Source organism: Protopterus annectens, chromosome 1.part0, assembly GCF_019279795.1.
Source record: "Protopterus annectens isolate FY-2018-M chromosome 1.part0, PAN1.0, whole genome shotgun sequence".
NCBI lineage: Eukaryota > Metazoa > Chordata > Ceratodontiformes > Protopteridae > Protopterus > Protopterus annectens.
Genome location: NC_056725.1, coordinates 119239963 through 119263296, shown reverse-complemented (window position 1 = coordinate 119263296; position 23334 = coordinate 119239963). Strand labels below are relative to the sequence as shown.

Here is a 23334-nt window from a genome sequence, read left to right as displayed (position 1 = left end):
CATACATAGGAGCAGAATTAAACACAAAAGAAATGTTTGCAAGATTACCACAGGAAAGAGTTTCCACTATTCGTCAACAAGTGTTAATTCTAATGGAGAGCAAAAGGGTTCAAGTCAGACATGTCCTCCAAGCTCTAGGCTCCATGGCAGCTGCAATTCTTCTTGTCCCATTAGTGCGTCTCCACATGAGAATCCTTCAGTGGCTTCTTTTCACACAGTGATCTTTCCAGGAACTACCCATGTTTCAAATGATCCTGATCACAGAAACATGCAAAAGGCACCTTTCTTGGTGAATGGTCTCCCCACTAGTAATTCAAGGCAGACCTTTCATACAACCCCCTCTGGTAGCCACAGTGACCATGGATGCCTCCCTGATAGGGTGGAGGGGACATTATCTAGGCAGGACAGTCCAAGGCACTTGGCAACCTCACGAGTACCATCTGCATATCAATGTCCTAGAAATGAGAGCGGTTCTCCTAGAGTTGCAAGCCCTTCAAGACTCTCTTCATTCCGGGACCATTGCAATCCAAACGGACAACATGTCAGTGGTGTGGTACATCAACAAACAGGGCGGGACCAGGTCTTACCCCTTGTGTCGAGAAACACTCAGACTGTGGTAATGGGCGATTTCCTCCCAACGTTTTCTGATAGCAACGCACAACCCTGGGAAATCCAACGTTATAGTGGACAGGCTCAGCAGAGCTATCCTCATGCCTCACGAGTGGTCTCTGAATCAGGAAGTTGTGGATCTTATCTTCTGCAAATGGGGACAGCCTTGCTGCGACCTATTTCCCACTCCTCTCAACAACAAATGCAGCAGCTACTTCTCCCTTCTTCCTCTTCCAGGTCATATACCCAGAGATGCTCTAGTCCACGATTGTCCTCAGGGACTCCTTTACGTTTTTCCCCTAATTCCAAGACTCATACAGAAAGCAAAATCATTGGGTTGCAGAATGAGCCTCATTGCCCCATACTGGCCTCGACAAATATGGTTCCCGTTCCTACACCTTCCCCTTCTGGATCAACCATGGATTCTGGATCCGGTTCCAGATCTTCTGATTCACCAATCAGGCGGGTTGCACCAATCCCTTCAAACTCTCCAGCTCACAGCTTGGTTACTCCACTTCCAACCTTAGCCAGGCTTTCCAATATCTCCCCAGCAGTCCGTGATATTATTGTTTTCTCACATAAGTCTACTATGAGGAAAACGTATGCTACTAAATGGAAACGGTTTTCTTACTGGGCAGAATCTAGAAATTTGGATCCTTTCTCAGCCCCAATCCATGCAATTCTTGAATTTCTAACACAGCTTTTTCAGTCTGGTGCGGCTACTGCTACCATTAGAGTACAACTAGCTGCCATTTCTAATTTTCATATCGGTATATTTAATTCTAGCATAATGTCTCATAAGCGCTGCAAAGCCTTTATGAAAGGAACATCTCTTCTTAGATCCCCAGTTAGAGATCCTCCCCCTCCCTGGGATCTCAATTTAGTTTTAGCCCCCTTAATTTTGCCTCCCTTTGAACCGGCAGCATCATGCTCTTTAAAATTTCTTTCTTGGAAGACACTTTTTCTGGTTGCTATCACTTCAGCTAGACATGTCTCAGAACTTCAAGCAATATGTGTTCATCCTCCTTACCTGGTGTTTCACAAGGACATAGATGTTCATCGTGTTTCACTGTTGCAGTCATGTCTGTAGGGTTCTCCCCTGCTTGCAGGCAGTCCTCGGTCGGACAGAATCCCAAAGTCTGGGTCCGGTGTCGGCTGCTCAGCCATGCTCCCTGACGTCAGAGTGCCAGGAGTACAAAGCTGACAGCCGACGCCATGTTCTCCAGTCTTTCTTGCCGTGCGGTGATAGCAGTTCGCAAGTGCCGGTCGGCTGACTCCTGACAATTTTTCTAAACGCATTTCAGTCCAAGACTTTCTTCTCCTACTCAAAGCTAAGTACCCCGTTGGGGAAACTTTTTTCTTGCTCCAGTCCGATGTCAGAAAAAGTTAATAATTGTATTTCATGTGGGAAGCAAATACCTCAAAAGGATTTTCATTCTTACTGTATTCCTTGCTTAGGCCCTGACCACAACGTAGCTAGTTGTCGGTTTTGTGCTAGATTCAATCAACGTACAATTAAACGAAGGTACGATTTTGCATTTCATTACTTCGGTAGGCGTTTTAATTACAAAATGTCGTCGGATACGGTTCCGGCTACCAGAGTTCACAAACGACGCAAGGACAAAGACAGGCCTCCAAGGTCCAAATCAGACGATATTGTACAAGCAGAGCCAGCTTCAGGTTCGGCCGTCATCAGTGAGGCGATTTTGCAGCCCCTGTCGGCCATTTCGGAACCGATGGCCGAAATGAACTCCCACGAGGAGCCAACTAGGCCTTTGAATATTTCTGTTGCAGGACCTTCAGACAATGCTCCTTCGGATGGGTCCAGAGCCGCTGTGCAGGTACCGGCTTCCAAAGGGGTTTTCAGGCCTACTCAACTTCTAATAAAGGCAAAGCCAAAGACAAAGTCAAAGACTCCTTCCAAATCAAAGACTGCAGCCCAGACCTCTTCTGATCTGGCCCCCGAGTCTCAGAAACAGTTACTCAAGATGGCTGAAGATTTACTTACTATGATTAGGTGTTCACATCCCCCTCCAGATAAAAGGCCAAGGCAGGAAGTGTATTATGACTCCTCTGATCAGGCTTCTGTTTCTTCAGTTTCTTCTTCTGACCAGGAATATTCTTTCCCTCCTTATGAGGGTTCTGATGCTGAGGAATCCATTCCTTCAGCTTCTCCCCCTGAGGATTTCTCTTTTGGGGAAACTTTGCATGAAATGAGGGAACATTTTCACTGGGAAGGACAGGAGTACTCGGAATCTAAGAAAAGACTTAGGGATTTTCTTCTTCTTCCCCAACATAGACCCCTGGCTATTCCTCCTATTTTGGATATTGTGGTTGATGCTTTTTCAGAGGCTAACTTAACTCCTGGCACTTTTCCTCCAGCTCCTGTTAAGCCAGACAGATATTATAGGGTTCCTGATTCCCACCAGTTTTTATACAAGAATCCTACTGCTGATCCTGAAACCATTTCTCAGGGTCCTAAGGGGGTTAAGGCCGCTTCTGCTAAAAACCCCATTCCCACTGAGAAGGATTCCAGATCTTTAGAAAGATGGGGCAAAAAAGTGTACACTTCTGCTATTTTATCTATTAGGGCTTTAAACTGTCAGTTTCATATGCTGAAATACCAGCAATTTCTTCTGTCTGTTTTAAAACAAAAGTTAACTTCCATTTCCACCTGTGCAGATGATAAGGAATTACATGACTTAATGCATGCCACTGAACAAGTTGGGAAGCATGGTTTACACTGTGCATTTGATGCCTTGGAGGCTTCTTGTAGGGCTGCTGCCTCTGGCACAGTCATTAGAAGGCATGCATGGTTAAAGGAACAAAACTTGCCAGATCAAGTAAACGCTAAATTATTGGATGCTCCTGTTCAGCATAATGTTTTGTTTGGATCTAAAGCTGAAGAGGTGATAAAGAAGATGGAGGACAAGGCAAAATCCATGCAAATGGTCAAAGATTTCTTACAAGTACAGCCACCCAGATTTAGTAGGAATTGGCCTACTAAAAATTGGTCCTTTCCCAATTCTGACAGGCCTCAGAGGGGTAGGTATAGACGCTCCCGAGGAAGGCCTCAAACGCAAGCCTCTTATAGACCAAGACAGTGGACTGCTTCCACCCCTAGGGGAGGAGAGGACAGGTCACAAGCTCATAGAAAACAGACTCAATGACTCCCTCTGTTGGGCTGCAGGAACTTCTTGCCTGGAAGCCCCTCTCGGAGGAAAACTTTCTCTTTTTCACCTAAATTGGACTCATATAACCCAAGACAAGTGGGTTCTGGATGTGGTTTCAAGAGGTTACAAATTCCATTTTCATACCCTACCAAGACCAAGCTGATGGCCAAATCTTCCAAAACATCAATGGTTAGAGTCCTTAAACCAGGTGGAAGCTCTCTTGGCTATGAAAACCATAGAACTGGTTCCACTTTCAGAGATGGGACAAGGTTTTTACTCAAGGCTCTTTCTAGTCCACAGAAAGCAAAATTCATGGAGATCCATTCTGGATCTGTCAGTCCTGAACACTTTTCTCGAGATACCAAAATTCAAGATGCTTACTCTACAGCAGCTACTTCCAATGCTGACCAAGAATGCATGGATGGTAACTTTGGATTTAAAGGAGGCATATTTACACATTCCCATCAGGCAGGAATGCAGAAAATACCTCAGGTTCAAGGCCGGATCGAGGCACTATCAATTCTCTGCACTGCCCTTTGGATTGTCTACTGTGCCCAGGGTCTTCACCAAATGCCTGGCTCCAGTAGTAGCTTATTGCAGACTCAAGGGAATTCAAATTTACCCTTATCTGGACAACTGTCTTATTCAGGCAGACAATAAGGATGTCTTACTCCAGCATCTAGAATTTGTTCAGAATCTTCTCAAGTTCTTAGGATTCACTGTAAACATAAAAAAGTCAAATTTGACACCCTCTCAACAGATAACTTTTCTGGGTGCTCTTCTCAACACAACAACCCAGATGGCATTTCTGACATACGAAAAACAATTACAGCTGGCTTCAACTTTCAAAACCTTGGCAACATTAACTCAGCTATCTGCAAGGAAATTCCCGCAGGCTTTGGGTTACATGGCCTCCTGTATCCTTCTCGTACCATATGCAAGACTACATATGAGGAAAATACAGTGGTACCTAAAAAGTGTATGGTCTCAGCATTGCCACAGTTTAGACATACAGATTACCGTCCTGCCTTGTCTTCAAAAGGAATTCATAACAAGACTTACTCTGTTCTCCTTTTTTCTTTACTTTCATTCTTCCCTATTTTTTTCTCTCTCTACACTCCTTTCAGCTTTTCTTTACCTCTCATTACACTTCAGCATTCCTCTTATAAAATTTATGTATTAATTTTTTGTATTGTAATGTTCTTTGTGAAGCACCTTACATAGGTTGTAGTTTATGTATTTTTTGGTTCTCAGATTGTAATATGCAATCTCCTGATTAAAAAAAAAAAAATTAATTTACTAGTTGTTTACTGTTAGTTTTATACTTGTTATTACTTCTTTTGTAACACCTTCTGAAACCATGTAATACTCATTGGAGCTTTTCTCCCCGGGCCTCTACTGAAAATGGACATATATCCAGATAGACTAGCCCGGTCAACAAATGTAAAATAAAATAAATAAATAATTCCTTTGGTGGTCCAAGGCATGTACTCTAAACAAAGGAAAACCCTTCAGTCTGCCTCCAGCCACTCAGGTACTAACCACGGACGCCTCAGATTATGCATGGGAAGCCCATTTTCAGAGCAACTGTCTGCAGGGTCTTTGGACAAAGGGTCAAAAGCTCCTGCATGTCAATTTAAAAGAAATGTTAGCCATTCAGAAGGCTCTATTGGCCTTCAGGAATCTTCTACATCCAGGACAACTACTGATATGAACAGACAACACCACAGTTATGTGGTACATAAACAAGCAAGGGGGATCTCATTCTGATCCCCTTTGCAGACTAGCCATGAATCTTTGGAACACAGCTCTAGCTTGCAAACTGGACCTTCGAGCTCAGTTTCTACCAGGGAAGCAAAACTTCCTAGCAGGCAGTCTGAGCAGGAACCTGTCGGACCCACAGGAATGGATGCTGGACACCGAAATATTCAAGATGATTACAGCAGTCTGGGGATGTCCTCACATAGACCTCTTTGCATCCCACCTCAGTCATCAACTACATATTTTTTGCACCAGGACATTCCACGAACTAGCTTGGAAAGTGGATGCACTATCATTTGGTTGGAGAAACCTCTCAGGGTATGCCTTCCCGCCTCTACCTCTTCTTCCACGGGTGTTATTAAAGATCAAACGCGACAAGCCCAAGATGATAATCTTGCTGGCCCCAAATTGGCCTCGACAGTTTTGGTACCCAACACTGAAAAACCTTTGTCTGGAGCCCCCTTGGGTTTTACCACAGACTCCGAACCTTCTGTCCCAACACCAGGGTCAGGTTCTGCACTCCCATGTCAAAACTCTCAGCCTGGCGGCATGGTTAATCCAGGGTCTATGAGTCATTCTCTCCTACCCAAGCAGGTTATGGATGTCATTTTAGAAGCCAGACGTCCTAGCACTAGAAAATCTTATGCAGGAAAATGGAAAAGATTTTGCTCCTGGATGCAGGCTCAGGATTCAGATCCTCTTATTCCTAACATTCCTCTGATTTTACTTTACCTGACAGACCTCTTACATAAGGGTCTCTCTTTCTCTTCCATGAAAATACATGCCTCTGCTATTTCTGCTCATTATAATACAGACCCTCCAATCTTTCCCACCAGCTCATGAGACAGTTTCTCAGAGGAGCTAAGAACTTAAGGCCCCCTAGATCTCCTCACATTCCTGCTTGGGATCTCAACTATGCTTTGGAAAAGCTCACCTTGCCTCCTTTTGAGCCCGCTGCCTCATCTGACATCAAGTTTTTATCTTGGAAGACAGCCATCCTGTTAGCTCTGACCTCTGCCAGGAAGGTTTCAGAATTGCAAGCTCTCATGGCTGTGGAACCTTATATTATTTTTCATCAAGACAGGGTGTCTTTAAGGACTAATCTTACTTTCATGCCTAAGGTGGTTTCCAAAGTGGCTTTAAATCAAACTATTCACTTGCCAACTTTTTTCCCCACTCCTCAAAATAAAGGGGAAAGGATCTTGCATTCCTTGGATGTTCACAGACCACTACGTTTTTACCTGGACAGAACCAAGGACATCAGGAAATCAGAGCAATTGTTTGTTTCTTATGCTTCAAGTTCCCAAGGTAAAGCCATTTCAAAACAGACCATTTCTAAATGGATTGCTCATGGAATCAGATTTTGCTATTCACACCATGGAAAGCATATCCCAGGGAGTATAAGGACTCACTCTACCAGAGCTGCTGCCACTTCAGCTGCCTTCCTCAGGGGAGTTCCTACCAAAGACATTTTGGAAGCTGCAACTTGGAGTTCAGTGCATACTTTTTCCAAGCACTACAGTCTACCTCTCTACTCTAAGTCTAGGGCAGGCTTTGCTTCTGCAGTCTTGCAGGGCCTTTTAGCCGCCCCCTCTACTTTATGACCACCTCCCTTTTATTCTGCTTTGGGATTCAACCCTACAGTCATGACTGCAACAGTGAAACACGATGAACATAGTACAGTTGTGTACACTTACCATAAATGTAGATGTTCGAGTGTCTTCACTGTTGCAGTCTGGGTTACCCTCCCTCCTGTCCCCTCTTATTTTTTTCCTTTGTGTGGTTCCCTTCTTCTGAGGTGTATTTGCAAAGGATATGGGATCTTACTCCTTTTGGAACACCTGACATCTGGGGCAAGAAAAACTGGAGAACATGGCGTCGGCTGTCAGCTTTGTACTCCTGGTGCTCTGACGTCGGGGAGCATGGCTGAGCAGCCAACGCCGGACCCAGACTTTGGGATTCTGGCCGACCGAGGACTGCCTGCAGGCAGGGGAGAACCCTACAGTCATGACTGCAACAGTGAAGACACTCGAACATCTACATTTATGGTAAGTGTACACAACTGTACTTTTCTCTGAGGACCAATACATCCTTTGTTCCTAAAGTCTGCTCAGAGAACAATTTAAATCAATCCATAGATCTCCCAGTTTTCTTTCCTAAACACAGCAACAAGGCAGAATACAAGCTCCACCAATTGGATGTACACAGACAATTGTGTTTTTACCTCCATAGAACTAAGAAAGTCAGACTAGTTATTTCTTTCTTATGCTTTCAACAAACAAGGCCTTCCAGTTTCTAAAGTGACCTTATCCAGATGGTTATCTGATACTATTGCCTTTATTTATCAGTTACGAAATAAAGAGCTACCAGCTAAACCAAAAGGTCATTGCACTAGAGCATTAGCCACCTCTGTAGCATTTCAGTCTTGGTTGCCCATAGACTCAATCTGTGCAGCTGCCACTTGGGCAAACCTCCCCACACTTTTATCTCTCATTACAAGGTAGATGTGGTCTCCCGGAGCAGAGCTTCCTTTGGTTCTACTGTTCTGAAGAGTTTGTTCCAATGAGCCACCCAGGATTTTAGGTGCTAGGGACGCTGTCCCAAACAGCAAGAACGAAGGCAAGATAGACAACTTAACATAAAGAAGTTTTGTACATACCATAATGTTCCATGTTAGTTGTCTTCATCTCGCTTTCCTTCGTGCGTTCCTCCCTCCTTCCCCCTTCCTAGAGGATTGTGAGGAGTTCCCTTTTGTTTTCACTGGCTGAGCATCTTTTATTACTTCACATGCCAGGTAAATCTATAACTCTTTCCTTGTTTAGGTGTATTGGACAACCAGTTTTAGTAACTGGTTACTCTACTAATGTCTTATGTGCGCTATCACAAACGAGATCTGGGTAGCTGACGCTGGGCATTCTGGGATAAGGGGTAGCCTCGAGCCAGTAAATAGCTCTCAAGCTATAGAAGATGGCCGAGTCGGAGCCGAGGATCGGCTCCGAACCCAAACAGCAAGAAGGAAGGGCGAGATGACAACTAACATGGAATGTTATGGTAGGTACATAACTTCTTTTTATGTTACATGCTGGGTTGACACATATAAACATTGTCCAACTATAATTTTCTTGTATGCCTAAGTCGTACTCGATGTTTAATGTTCATTTACATGGATGTGTTTGAATTTATTTTTGTGTTTTGTTATTGTTTTGCTTTCCATTATGTTTTAGTTACTGTAAATTCTTAGCAATTTGGCAGCCCTGAAGTTAGGGGGCTTTTCTGTCGTACATTACATCTCCCTGTATTATGAAAGTCAGAACTTTATGTGATTAAAAAGTACATGTGCTCTGAAAATATCATATATTTTTGATTTGCCTTTGCAGTGAAACTTGCTATCTGGGAAGTGTCGCTTGACTACTTCGTTGAGTCTATCCAGTCAATTCCAGAGGTATGTTTTCACCGTATATAAACACTGGAGGGCAGTGGGTTGTGATTATTTACAGATTCCTAGTCGTCCCCCCCCCCCACAAATCATGGAGGAATAAGGCAGTGAAGGCAACATATGTATTATTTGTAAGGGAGGTGAGCTGGTTATGTCGTGATGGAATTAAGGATAATGCATTTATTGTGATATCTTGAAGACATTAGATCAAGAAGTACCTGAAAATATAGCTTTTATTCAGCTTAAAGGTGCTGTATTCCAGTTGGAATGCAAATTAAAAAATATATATATATATATATATATATATATATATATATATATATTCACTAACAGAGCAAATTTGTGGTGCAGCCTAAGATGAAATTGTTGCAAGCTCCGAATCATGAGCACTCAAGCAAACTTGTGGTGCAGCTAAGTTGAAATTGTTGCAAGCTCCAAATTAACATTTTTCCTACCCATAGCATCCCGATAAAAGCCAACATGTATGCAGTTTTTCTAGAGTTTCCCACTGTAGGTGGTTGGAAACATCCTCCCTTTCTGAGAATTCCTCTGTAGGCATGAGGACCCAACTCTAACTGAGTTATATAATGACCATTTCTGTTTGAGCTCTGGTCTTCTAGCATATAGAACAGTGAGCCTTTATGAAATATCCCATACCTCAGAAAAGCCCTGCTTTTATGCAAGTACTAATAACTGGTCTCAATGATTCATTAATCCAACATGAAGGGAATTTACTCCTAGCTAATACATATTAATTGTTTTTCCAAAATCATTGCGGAGACACTGACAGTAGCATAAGCCACAAATAACATGCCAAAGATTATTGTACTACCTTGTGTATGTAGTACTGCCCAGTGCTAACTTCTCCCTTCTGCTACAGCTCTTCTGTACCGGGTTTTGCCATAGTCCTTCCTGAATGGTCCCAGTCCATAAAATGCAATTAGTATATGAAGTGCTAGGTTATTCTGTCGTATACTTCCTTGAGGTAACTAACATCATGCCTTAGTCAGAAAATGTAGTTATAGGAGACAGCTAAATAGTTATTGTTGGATCAAAGGACACACTTGGTGATAAGTTTGTCAACATACCTTTTGTTATTGTGCCTTATCATAGAATATTTTACAGAAACAGATGACATGCAAAGAAGCAAATGTTCAAAAAAGTTAGAAAGCAACAGGTAAAGTGTACTAAATAAAAAAAATCAGTATGTTGATGAAATGAATACTATAAAGTTGTTAATTTAGATAATTTGCAAGTATTAAGAAAATTGTAATAAAAAAAATAAATAAATTGGCATCAAAGTTAAAACAGATGTCAGAAAGAGCAGCATGTCTCTCAATCAGCCATTTACAACAGAACAGAATTTTTTTGAATCATTTCATTCAGATTTATTAAAGTAGCTGTAAGTGATTGAATTTGATTTTAACCTGTCCAGTGTAATATTGCATCACCAGAGTAATGTTTATTAGTTGTCTGACATATTGTCTGTACTATGTTTGTTCAACTCTATAATGAGTTAAGCTGTAAAATTAAAAACAAATATTTGATAATAGTCATATTGGCATTATTTATAAAACTTCACTGATGCAGTTAATGGTGGTGATGTGTAAAACATTGGCTACTTTTTTTCCTTGATAACATGGTGATAAAATGGTCATTTTAACATTGAAGAAAAATGGAGCAAGATCAGCAGACTACACAATGGGAAAGTAAGTTATATTAGACCCAAAAATGGTACATTAGAATTCTTCAGAAATGAGATGTTAGTCCAGTGATATATTTGATGTCATGCTGGTCCCACATCTGTAGTGGTATGCCTGGCCAAAGCATGGTAAAAGAAGGATGTATTTATTACAGCTGAATATTGAGTTAGTCTGAATGGACACAGACCCTTTACAACTGTGCCTTCCAGGAGCTTCACCTGCCAGTGAGTGAGAGCTAGAGAGAGAGACATACCTATGGTAGAATTAGCTACATGTTTCACTGTGAAACGAAAATTGATTAATTTACTTGCAGGGTTACACAGGCAAGAGCTACATGAACTAACATTTTATCTGATAGGGTTTGTAGTTTGAGATGTGGAAGTGAAAGCAGAGGCCACTATGGGTAAAGCATATTTTGTCTGTAGCAAGAATAGATCATTGACCAGTGCAGACCTTGCCTGTCTAACTAGATAGGTGAACTGATCACTTTCATGTAAAAATTGTACATGTCAGGGTCTCAAATTTTGTTTGAATTTTTGTTACATAAAAGTGACAGGTAAGAACTATGTAGTCTGCATGTTGGCAGCTCTTACCCCTTTTTTGTTATAGAAAAGGAAGGGGGTAATCTAATGAGAACTGTCATTACACAGACAAAAACATGTTAACACACACAGTGTTTCACTGCAAGGGGCACTATGGCAACAGTCCAGTTTACCTCTTCTGCAGAGCCAGCCTTACTGCCAGGGGCTGGGGCTGGGAAGAGACTGGGTGGAGGGGGCTGAGAGGTGAAAAATTAGTATTTTGCCCCAAACGCAGGCCTTGCTTACTCCTCTGTAAAGTAGTATTATCATAATTTGTCTACATTGTCAAAGACCATTTTAGCAGGAAATCATTATCAGATATAGGGGAAACAATCCACATTTGTCTCGCCCTGTTCTTTCCAGACATTTTCTCAAATCACAGTGCACATTTTCTTTGTCCATTGATCTGGTCTTCCTGCAACCTCATTTTACTTCTGAAATTCCTTATTATACTCAAAGGAGGCATTTAGACCTCTCAGGCAGTTCTGGCCTATCTCCATTTTTGCTTGTTCATATTAAAAGCAGCACAATATCATTTCTTCTTTCATGTAGTTAGAAGACTTGCCTCCAAATTGTTTCATATTTAGTTTTCATTAAATGTATATGCTATTTAAAGCATATGTAGGCTTTTTTATCATTCTGTGTTGCAATAAGACTTGATTTGTTATTTTAATCCAGTGCACAGTTTCAATTTATCTTAATGGCTTTGTCTTTGTAATTATCAAATTGCTATTTTTACTTTTTTAATCCATTATGTGTGTTAAAGGCTAATATTCTAGATATATTGTTTATATCTGCTTGCTTTTGTTATTCCACAGTGTATTTCCTTTTTTCTGTAGTAATTTAAGAGTTTAAGAGTTTTGTGTTACAATCTATAACTTCTACTTGCTAAGACCATTTCTTTTGGAATGTTGGAAGCCTTTTTGGGTTTTAAATTAAGTCTAGCTGTTCGTTCATTTATTCATTCATTCTCCAGTGAGCCATTTAATCTGGTTTAGTGTCATGGGATGTCACTGTGTGTAAGGCAGAGGAATTATCCTGAATGAGTTACTAGCCCATTGCAAGAAGCACATACGCTTGTACAATATGCACACCTACTGGCAGTTTAGAAGAGCACCAGTTCATTTAAGGCACATCCTTGGGATGTGGGAGGAGACTGAAGCATGTGCTTAAAATCCATGTGGACACATGGAGGGATGTGCAGACTCTACACAGAAAAAAAAAACCCTTCTGAGAACCAGACTGGAGAACCAAGCTGTAAGATAACAGAACTAACCCTAAATGTTCATAGTATTCTGTTCACTACCTCTACCCATATCAGAAGTCAGTCTGTGCCATTACATGCTATTCACCATTGAGTCATGCCCATTTATGATGGAACAATTATCTCTCTCATTTTACATTTGTAAGATTAAATTTATTAATTTGTGTTGTTCCCTGTAATTAGCCCTAAATTATGACTAAATCAACATAAAGCTAGTACATAGTGATTTTCTTTTGTTTGCTTGGTTTTGTTCATAGGTACTTACTGGGCTATTGATCCGATCTTAAGAAACCCAGCCTTACATTCCCATGGTAGTTTGTAGCCATTATGTTTTGCATATAAATAACCCAGAGTTGGGCAGAATAAGGATATGATGGGACATTTTACTTCTCCCCTGTCTGTGAGGGGCATGGGTACAAAAAGAGGTGAATTTATGGTTTCCCAGCCATTGGCCATTTGTTCTAATTATGTTTGAGTAGAGTAAAGACGTACTTCACTTTATGTGGAGTGGAAGAGGTATTTTGTGTGATACAAAACTATCCCTCCAACATATTCTATTTACGTTGCAGAAGAGACCGAGATCATTTGCTGATGCTCATGCTACTACTGGACTTGCAAATGTGTAATACGTCTGACAGGATAGGGTCTGTTGAGGTTCTTTACACAAGACAGAGGTCAAATCTTGGTAGTCTGTATGATACTAAGTAGAGGGACATGACTTTGAAATGGTTTGCATAGGTTTTGTGATTTAGGCCATTGATTTTGTTATTGAGAAAGTATTGTAGCCACTCCAGTTGTGACAAGTGTTTGGACAGGTACATAACAAATGGGGCATTATAATCAGTAATGACAGCAGAGTACAATGGAATGACTGTTTATTTTATTTATTTATTTATTTATTTGACATTTGTTTACTGGGATAATCGACTGTGTCAAAAAGAACACATTTTCAGTGGAGGCTCAGGGAGAAAAGCTCCAAATTACAGAGAACATACAAACTTTGCACTGCTAACAGTATATATAGATCTGTGGGATTACAAGAGTTACAAGAAGTGGAATACAGATTTACAAATAAAGTAAAAATTATATAAATAAAATAAATGTTAAAAGTTACACAGTCATTGTTGACTTACATTCCCAGATACATGACTGTGGGATCAATTTTCCAGGGATGTGCTATCAATATAATTGCAAGGCAAATCTTGCTTGCCAAAGGATATGATTATACATTTATTTGTGTTTAGGTTTAGTCCATGGTTTTGACACCAGCTGTTTGTTTGGGAAAGGCCATCTTAAGAGAATTCTGGTGAGTTTGTGATGGCATCAAGTTTGCGATCTGCCAACTTAGTCAGCCATAAACCCTTAGCATTTGCTTTCTTACTTTGAGAAGTAAATGCCAAAGAGGGCTGGTCCAAAAACTGAACCCTGGGGTACACCACCAGTGACAGGTATACCTCTCAACCTGGAAACATCAAAAATCTGGACAAGGCCCATGAAAAATAGGTACAAATCTGTATGCTGATTAACATAACATTTGCATACATAATTATGTAGCCCTGCCCCTTCAATGGAATTGTGCAATACTAACGTTCAAATGCAAACTGAAGAATAGACAACCAAATTATGGCACCAGAGTCCCCCTGCAGCCATTCCAATCTCTCATTACCTGACTATTTCGCCCCATTTACCATAAACACTAATGTGCATACTGCTTTACATCTACAATGATTATTTGGATTTTATTTTTACATTTTATAGCACAATGCAGTGCACAAACACTAATATACATCTGCTACATGGGTTACATCAGGGGATTTAATTAATATAATGCAATATAGTCAACTGGGAAGAGCATGTCTAAGGGTACACAAGTGATTTGGTATCAGTCAGCTTGTATAACGACATAAAGAAGTGGAAAGGGATGGTACAGTAGCTCTCTACTGACAGTGACCCTAATTACCCTCTCTCCCTCTATGATACTAAAACAGTTTTCTTTATAATGATCTAGCATAAAACACTTTTTCACCTGTCAGTATGATGCGTGTTAGTTTGCTTAAATACAAAACTGTACATTACAATTGTATTTTTGAAAACTATAAATTGTAACTGTTCTCCTCAATAGTGCTTTTTATGCCATTGTCATATTGTTTACCACTGCTTTAATTTGGGTAGTTTTTCACTGCTTTGTTTTAACAATAGGGCAGGAATGGTAATGGTCCACTGAGAAAAATGCACTTCTCTGGTAAACAAATTTAAATCAATAAATAAAAATATACAAACTCATCTCGGGTGTTATCCTTTCCACAACTAGCAAGTCTTATGGGGCTTTGAATAATGATATAGCAAACTGCAGCACAGAGGAGTTGTGTTTGCTGTGCAACACAGAACTTAATTAAACATAATGCACCAGGTGGAGTCCTGCCACCTTGAAGTTCAAGACTTACTGCAAGAAGTTAAATTAATATTTTACACATTCACACACTTTCCCTTAAATTTGTTCTTCTATTCTTTCCTGCTTCTCTTCTTGTGATCTGTGTGCTTCCTCACTGATGTAAAACAACACACAAACACACACACACACACACACACACACACACACACACACACACACACACTGAAGACAGCTGCATTAGCATAATAATACCTCTGCAAGTCTCGTGGCTTGTTTCCACACTCTGAAGTCAGCCAGCCATCATAAAAAGTAAATCTGCAATGTCCTCTGCTTGTTTCTGCAGCCTCAGGTTTCCACACACACTCTACAGCCTCAACCATCAAATCTGTAGTTAGCCGCAAATAAATACCTTGCAGCTTGTTTCCGTTTGTAGAATCAGCAGCACCATTCCTGCTTGCAGCTACACATTCCCTTGCAGCTTGCTGGAGCAGCTGGAAATACATGCACATGAGCCGTGAGCTCAATTCCGACAGGCTAGCAGGCCGTTTCACGGAGCTGACGTCATTGTGCATGTGACGTCAGCTCAAAACACCAAACAAAATTTTTTTAAATAAAATGCTGGGAAATTCGGAAATTAAGGGGGTACCAGTACCACTCGGGAATCATGGCACCCCATTATTTGGACCCCGAAATGTGGTAAAACCCGAGTAATATGGTACGGTTGGGAGGTATGGTGACAGGTCATTTGGAGACCTAAAGTATTCAATTGTATTTATTACTGCTTGGTTGTAACTTGATTAAAGTGTAGCTATCATTCTAAGTCTTTTGGATTAAGCACTTGGGCTTCAGACCAGTTGTTTTACATTAGGAAGGTTTGTGGCAAGCACTGTGGTGGCAGGACAGGTAGCTTTCATCCTTCTAAGTTGGGAACTGCTGATTGAGAGCCCAGTGTCCAAGTGTATTAGTTCTGGTTTAAGCACTTGGGCTTCAGGCCAGTTATTTTACATTAAGAAGGTTCGTGGTCTGCACTCTTGTGGGAGAAGAGGCTGGACTCTGCCCTTCTGAGCTGGGAATTTCTGGTTAAAGGTTTATAGTGCCTGAATATTTGAACTGTATCTTACTGAAATTGGTACACCTTGTTTGCTGTAGCATAGACTAGATCCAGGCCTGCTGAATCTAGCTTTGTTTATATGCTTGTTGTTTGTTTGCTTATTATTTCCTGGAACGCTAATTCCACCTAATACGGCTTCTCAGCTTCTGTGGATCACTAGTGATATCTGCATTGCTTACTGTACTTATTTCCTGTTTCACTTGAAAGAAAGTTACTGTTTGTCGCTTTTGCATTTAGTTACTTGTAACACATTGCACTCAAGTTACCTGGCACTTGCTCACTAAAGCAATTATATAAGTCAGCACTAAAAATTAAAAGCACTACACCCTCACTCCCCACTGGCCCTTGTTTTCAATTATTAAGGAATTCCCAATATTATTCTAGCATGTCCAAAGGTCAGTTGTCAATCTCCTCTCCGGTCCAGCTGGTGAATCTGGGAATCTTGAGGCAATGTTATAACTGCCTCATGTACACAGACAACCCTCTCCTCCTCCCACATAACACAAATACTTGCGAGAGATGCAGCTATTTAGCCAAACTGGAGGCTGAGCTCTCTCAACTCAGGACTGGCAAGACCAGACAGGAGGAGAAGGCAACTACACACACCACAAAACCAGCCTCACATAATGCTACCACACCACTGAATCAAACACATAAACACACAAAGACATACTCGGAGGCTCTGAATAAAATTTACCTAAACAGCAGAGGCCTCCAAAGCAGACACCCAAACAACTGCTACCTCAAGACACCCCACAAGCAACACATAAACCACAAAATCAGTGTGCAAAGCAGTCACAGCCCTTAAGGCCAAATGCAACACCAAACATACTTGTCATAGGTGACTCCATAGTCAGACACACTGACGTCCCACTCACCAGGCTGAACAAGGAGAGGGTCACAGTAAGCTGCCTATCGGGCGCTAGAATCCACCACATAACACAAGCACTCGGGTCACTCCACGGCAAGTACAAATATGACACAGTCATTGTCCATGCTGGTGTGAACGACCTGAGACGTACCTCCCTGGACTACATGAAAAGAGACATAGAGGAGCTCTCTGATTATGTAGCCCAGGCAGGTATGACCCTGACCCTGAGCAGTATCCTTCCTTCACCAAGAATGATGCCACAATATAGAGACAAGATGATCAGCTTTAACAATTGGCTTAATGTCTGGTGTCATTCAAAGGGGATCCAGTGTCTGTCTGCCTGGGATGACATGCTTGACAAGCCATGCTGCTTCATGAGGGACGGCTTGCACCTGTCACCCCTAGGATTCCGGATATTGGCTAAGGCTCTTGCCACCCCCGTAGTGCCTTTTTTAGGCACGGCTCAAATTCTAAACCTACCACCCTAGAAAACAAAAATGGGAAGAAACTGAGGGTAATGCTGCTCAATGCCAGAAGTCTAAATCTCAAAATGCACGCACTCAAGGCCCTTCTCAGTATGGAGAACATCGATGTCTGTGCTGTAACTGAAACCTGGTTCAAGGCTCCTGAGAGCACCCCGGCACTATTAGGTTTTACCTCATATCATGCGTTCTGGCCCCAAAACCCGGACCACACCACAAAAGGAGGGGGTGAATCCATATTCATAAAGGATACCCACACCTCCAGGTTGGTGGCAACGCACGAAGCTTCGGAAACCATCCAGGTGCAACTAACCATAGGCAAAACTGTTCTACAAATTGTAGCATGCTACAGGCCACCCTCTCAAACTCAGGAACCCCACACAGCCTTCCTGAAGACACTGGAGGGTATAAATGTATCTCCAAACACCATCATATTGGGTGACTTCAACTACCCGAATATAGACTGGGAACATTACTCAAGCCCTAACTTTCTAGCCCAACGGTTCCTGGAGTTCATAAATTCAAATGCCATGGAACAGCTAGTCACTGTTCCCACGAGAGGAGAAAATATACTAGATCTCATTATCACAAACATGGGGACAAAATGCTCCACACCAGAAGTATATCCCTCATTGGTGAGATCTGATCATAAACTAATCTCACTGGAAATCCACATCCCGCCCCACCCCAAACAAAAAAGACCACAGTGAAGAACTTCTCTAATGCAAACTTCACACTACTCAAGACTGGTGTGGTATCCTTCAAGGACCCTGAGCCAGTGGAAACCACAACCCAAGCTGCGGAAGCCCTTACAAATGCCTTCTATGAACACCTCCAGGACTGCATGGATCAGGCAATCCCAAATAAAACCAAGACTCTTTCCACAAAGGGCAAACGTCCAGTCTGGTGGACCCCAGCCATTAACAAACTTTACAATAAGAGGAGAAAGCTATTACATGATAGAACAAAATCCATAAAAGGGAAGTCATCCCTGATCATTATTAGTAAAAAAATCTGAGCACTCATAAAATCAACTAAGGCCAATTTTGAGAGAAAAATTGCCATGGATTCAAAGGACAATCATAAGGCCTTTTTCAGCTATGTTAGGAACCTGGGTGGAAACTCCCAGATATGCTCAGAATTAGTCCAAAATGATACAAAAATCACTGAACCCACAGACATTGCCAACATACTGGCAGACAGGTTCAGTGCAAACTTCACCCCCTCCCCCTAAAGGAGAGATAACTATCCCAGCGGAGTGTAGCCTCCCAGACATCTCAAATGCGCAGGTGAAAGCTGCTCTCTCTAAAGCTAAAAACACAGCATCAATGGGACCGGATGGTGTCCCCGGCTGTGTGCTACACGAGCTAAATGAGGAATTAAACCCGCACATAAGGCAGCTGTTTAATCTCAGCCTTACCACATGATACGTGCCCAAGGAGTGGCGTACGGCAACTGTGGTCCACTCCACAAAGGCGGTGCCTCTACGGACCCTGGTAATTACCGCCCCATAAGCTTAACAAGTCTAGTCTGCAAAGCTATGGAGAGGATCATAATGGAGCTCATAAACAAAGATATAGGGGACTTGCAGACCTTGGACCCGACCCAGTTTGGCTTCGTCAAGGGCAGATCATGCCTTTTGAACTTGGTCGACTTCTTCGAAACAGTCACCAAGGCCATTGATGAGGGAAAGGCAGTCCATACAGCCTACCTTGACCTTGCAAAGGCTTTTGACACAATACCCCACTCGGGTATTGTAGAAAAACTTACCAGCTTAAATGTAAACCCATATGTCACACGATGGGTTGCAAACTGGCTTAAGGACAGAACCCACAGGGTTAGAGTTGCTGGCGCTATGTCAGACTCCAAGCCGGTCACAAGTGGTGTCCCACAGGGCTCAGTCCTTGGCCCCCTATTGTTCGGCATCTACTTCTCAGAAGTACAGGTCAACATGGGAGGACTTTGGCTGACAAAGTTTGCAGATGACTGCAAACTGGGCGCCATAGTGGAAAGTGCATCGGACATGGATATCCTTCAGAAGGGACTCACAGAAACAGATAGCTGGTGCCAGAGCCATGGCCTGAAGTTAAACGCCAAAAAATGTATAGTCATACCCTTCGGGAAAAACAAGGTAACCCCAAGCTACCATATAGGTGGCAATCCACTAAGCACAGAAGAGGTTATCAGGGACTTGGGGACCCAGGTTGACAGTGGCCTTTCTTTTGACACTCACGTTGCTAAAGTGGTTAGAAAGACCTTCTACATTGCCCACCTGATCATGAAGGGATTCACATCCAGATCTAGTGAGGTCATTGTTCCCCTGTACTCTTCACTTATTAGACCAATGATCGAGTACAATGCCCCATTTGGGATGTATCTCACCTGACATCTGCAGCAATTGGAGACCACAAAAGTTCCTCACCAAAAGGATAAAGGGACTCCAAAATCTGTCATATGCTGCCAGATTGAAGAAACTCCAGCTCTATTCAGTCGCATACCGTCTGCTCAGAGGTGACATGTGCCTGACATACAAGGCCATATCCAACCCGGAATTAATGGACATGCTCCACCTCAAAAAATCCAAATCCACCAAAACCACTAGAGCAAGCGACTTAAACCTTAGCACAGATATAAATAGGGCGTGCTGGAGGGATAGATTTATCACTCAGAGACTCCCTATGCTGTGGAATAAAATCCCGGTCCATGTGAGGCAGAGCACCTCGCTGGCTCTGTTCAAGAGAAATCTTGACCTGTGGATGGGAGATCGTAGGTTTACCCCGGGAATCATCTCTGTGTCACTGCTGGACAGAGGCACAACAAACTAATGGGCACAATATTTTTTCATATAAGGGGTGGCGTAAGCCACAAAACTTTGGGCTAGGCTTATAAATGCCTTAGGGCAGATAGCCTAGTATAAACCTATGAACCTATGAGAAGGTAGACTTGCCCACCCTAATTTTCTGGGTACTGTTTGTAAGCCAGTTTGATACCCAGCGAGTTACATAAGGATTTACATTTAGCTGTGAGAGTTTATCTACAAGATCTGAGTGCAAGGTGGTGTTGAATACCTTTGCAAGATTTAGATATATTGTGTGTGCTGATTTGCCCTCATCCACTTCTTTAGTAACCTTCTCAAAGAAGTCGACCAGGTTAAGTAGGCAAGATGATCTGCTCTTTACAAATTCAAACTGTCTTGGGTTGAAAGTTTGTACTTTATCTATGTCCTTATTAATTCCTTAATGATCTTTTCCATAGTCTTACAGATGAAGCTGGTCAGGTTTATAGGTCTATAATTACTGTGGTCCATTGACTCTTCTCCTTTGTGCAAAAGGATGTGTGTTGCTGTCTTCCATTCATCTAGCACACAAAGCCTGTTTGAAGGCTGATATTGAATAATTTTGTATGGGGTCTGACAGCTAGTGTTTCAGGCTGACCAGTAGACAGCCCAGTATATTATCAAGCCCCACAGAAGTAGTATGTGGTATCTTTTACTATTAGTTCTGTGCAGTGCTTGGCATTGCTTCTGAGATTTCTAACATAGCTAAAGAAGGCTTTGTGGCTATCCTTCTCTTGAATGGCTGTTTTACCTTGTATTTGGATTTGATTGATCTGATCAGGGTCCTTAGTGCATTAATGGCATTTTCCGTTTAGCAACATCATTATTCTCATCTTGAGAGTTAACTGTATTTTTGCATGTGATAATATATTTTTCTTTTGTTATAGAGATTGTTTATGATAGTGTTCCATCATTGGGGATTATTTTTTTTTAATTTAGCATTGTATTGACTTCTAAGTGGGGCAGATGTATCTAAGGTGGCAGGAAAGGATTCTGCATAAGAAGTGGTATCTTCCAGATGGAAGGGGCTTTGAATTATGCCAAGTCATAATTCAGTTTTAGAAGATTAATCTATGCATAATCACTGAATACAGAGGTACTGGAAGATGTTTATGGCTACAGTGTTAATGTGACTTTGCGGACTGATTTGACCAGGGAGGAAGTTAGAGCTGGTGGGGACAAAGCTGACTTTTGTTTGTAAAGACCAGGTCCAGGATTTTATCACCCCAAGTTGGGTGCAGATTAACTGGTCCAGAGAGTTTGTATTGATGAAATACAGAAATTTCTACGCATACGTGTTTGAGGATGTAGAAGTCTTCCAGTTAATGGGGGAGTCAGTGAAGTCTTCTAAGAGAATGGAATTTGGCTTCATGCATAAGGACTCTATACTGATTAGGTAGAAAGCATGGGGTGAGGGAGACATAGAGGGGGGTCTCGTAGTTAGCTGTGGTATATTTGAGGGTTTTGTTGATAGTAAGTTGGATGTGGAGTAGTTGCAGTGTATTATCTTGTCTAATTAGTCTGGAAGTGAAATTTTTTTGTTTAAGAATATTTTAAACACCACTGCTTTCAATGCCTTCTTCTATTGCATTGAGCCTGAATGTGTGGTAGGCATTGAAACCCTGCACAGATGGAGTGCTGTTATTGATCTTTAATCAGATCTCTGTGATGATGCATATATCAAGGTTTCCCAGAGTAAGGAGTGCTTATAGGAGTGGAATTTTTTGAGCATTAAGCAGCAATATATTTATGTTATCCAGATTCTGTTTTGTTACGTGGAATCTTTAGAAGACTGACATTGCCTAAAAAGGCACGGTGGGGATAGATAAGGATGTCACAGTCAAGAGCAGCACCACTCCTCAAACCTCTTCATGGTGCTAGAGACATGGAAGCCTCCCTGTTAACATTCAAAAGAGTAGCCAACCAGGAGGGTTAGGATCATTCCATTTTACTGCGATTGTGCAAGTCCTCTTAGAAGAGAGACTCATCCATGCATGCTTGCTCATTAGGATGTAATTATTTCAACAAAGTACAGTTTACTAATAAGGGCAGGAGTCACCTCAGTGACTCAAACTTTAAATTTCACCAGTGGGCCTTTTCTGGTAGAAATATATTAAGGGTGCAGTTATTTGAGTTAAGGAAATTGTGAAATTTTGGCTTGACCCTGAGAGTGTGAAGCAAATAAACAGTGACTGAAATCATGGTAATAGATGTGAAAGAACTTTTCTGTCAGTCATTAAAAATTGGTTGCATCAAGCAGACCCACAGGATGCCAAAGACATTGCAACTTTAGTAAAGAGGATGTTATGCTATGAAAATTTGTATATAGAAATATCTGCTGAAGTATTTGAGGAAAGAAAAAAACAGCAAATAATATGAAAGGGACTGTGACTTGCATACTCAGTTTTAGTTGTGTTAAGAGAGGACGCATTGCTAAGTACTGTGGAGGGGAAGCTAAAGTGGAAATTACCATGCAGAAGAGAACTAAGGAGGCAGGAGGGGTGGAGAGGGTGTGGAATATGATTCTGTAACAAACTGTCAGACCACATTCTGTTACTGTACTACAGCAATGTTAATGAAGTGCTTATCAAAGTAGTTGGGCAAGAATTACAGGGATTATTAGACTTTTTAAGTATGATTAATTTGGTGAAGTTGCAGTACATCTTCAGGAAAAAAGCATGTTCACCAAAGTCCATTGATCTGGTGTGTGTCCGTAATGAGAAAGAAAATTACTGAGTTACAGAGGTGGAGGTAAATGTCCATTATGGGAAAGTCCTGCACCCAATAACCACAGCAGCTTATCTTGTCATAATGTAATAACTGAGAAAGATTTCCTGTTTTTCAAGAGCCACTAGATACAGTGGGAGGGAGATAATTATAGTTAGACTAGTATAGTTCCTGAAGTAGAATCAAAACCAAGGCAGTTCACAGGTTCACAGAATAGAGACGATCGTCTTCAGTCTACATATATATGCAAAGTGAGGGCTTGAGAGAACCCTGGTAGTAATAGAGGGTCCAGGGCAGACCTTGTTATGGATAATTCTGGTCTGCTTATGTATAATTCTGTCTAAAGAAGGCAGCCAGTGCCTCTATACTACAAAGATGCCCAGCAATG

The 23334-nt window shown here is 41.7% G+C and overlaps 1 protein-coding gene across 5 annotated transcripts in view; it reads left to right on the top strand.

The window, feature by feature from the left end:
* RMND1 (required for meiotic nuclear division 1 homolog) overlaps nucleotides 1-23334 on the top strand; it is a 611103-nt gene that overhangs the window by 522174 nt on the left and 65595 nt on the right. For all 5 annotated transcript variants that reach the window (XM_044088165.1, XM_044088420.1, XM_044088253.1 and 2 more), the window contains exon 8: nucleotides 8921-8985. In XM_044088165.1, coding sequence (XP_043944100.1) covers nucleotides 8921-8985 — 65 coding nt within the window. The remainder of the gene's footprint in view (nucleotides 1-8920; nucleotides 8986-23334) is intronic.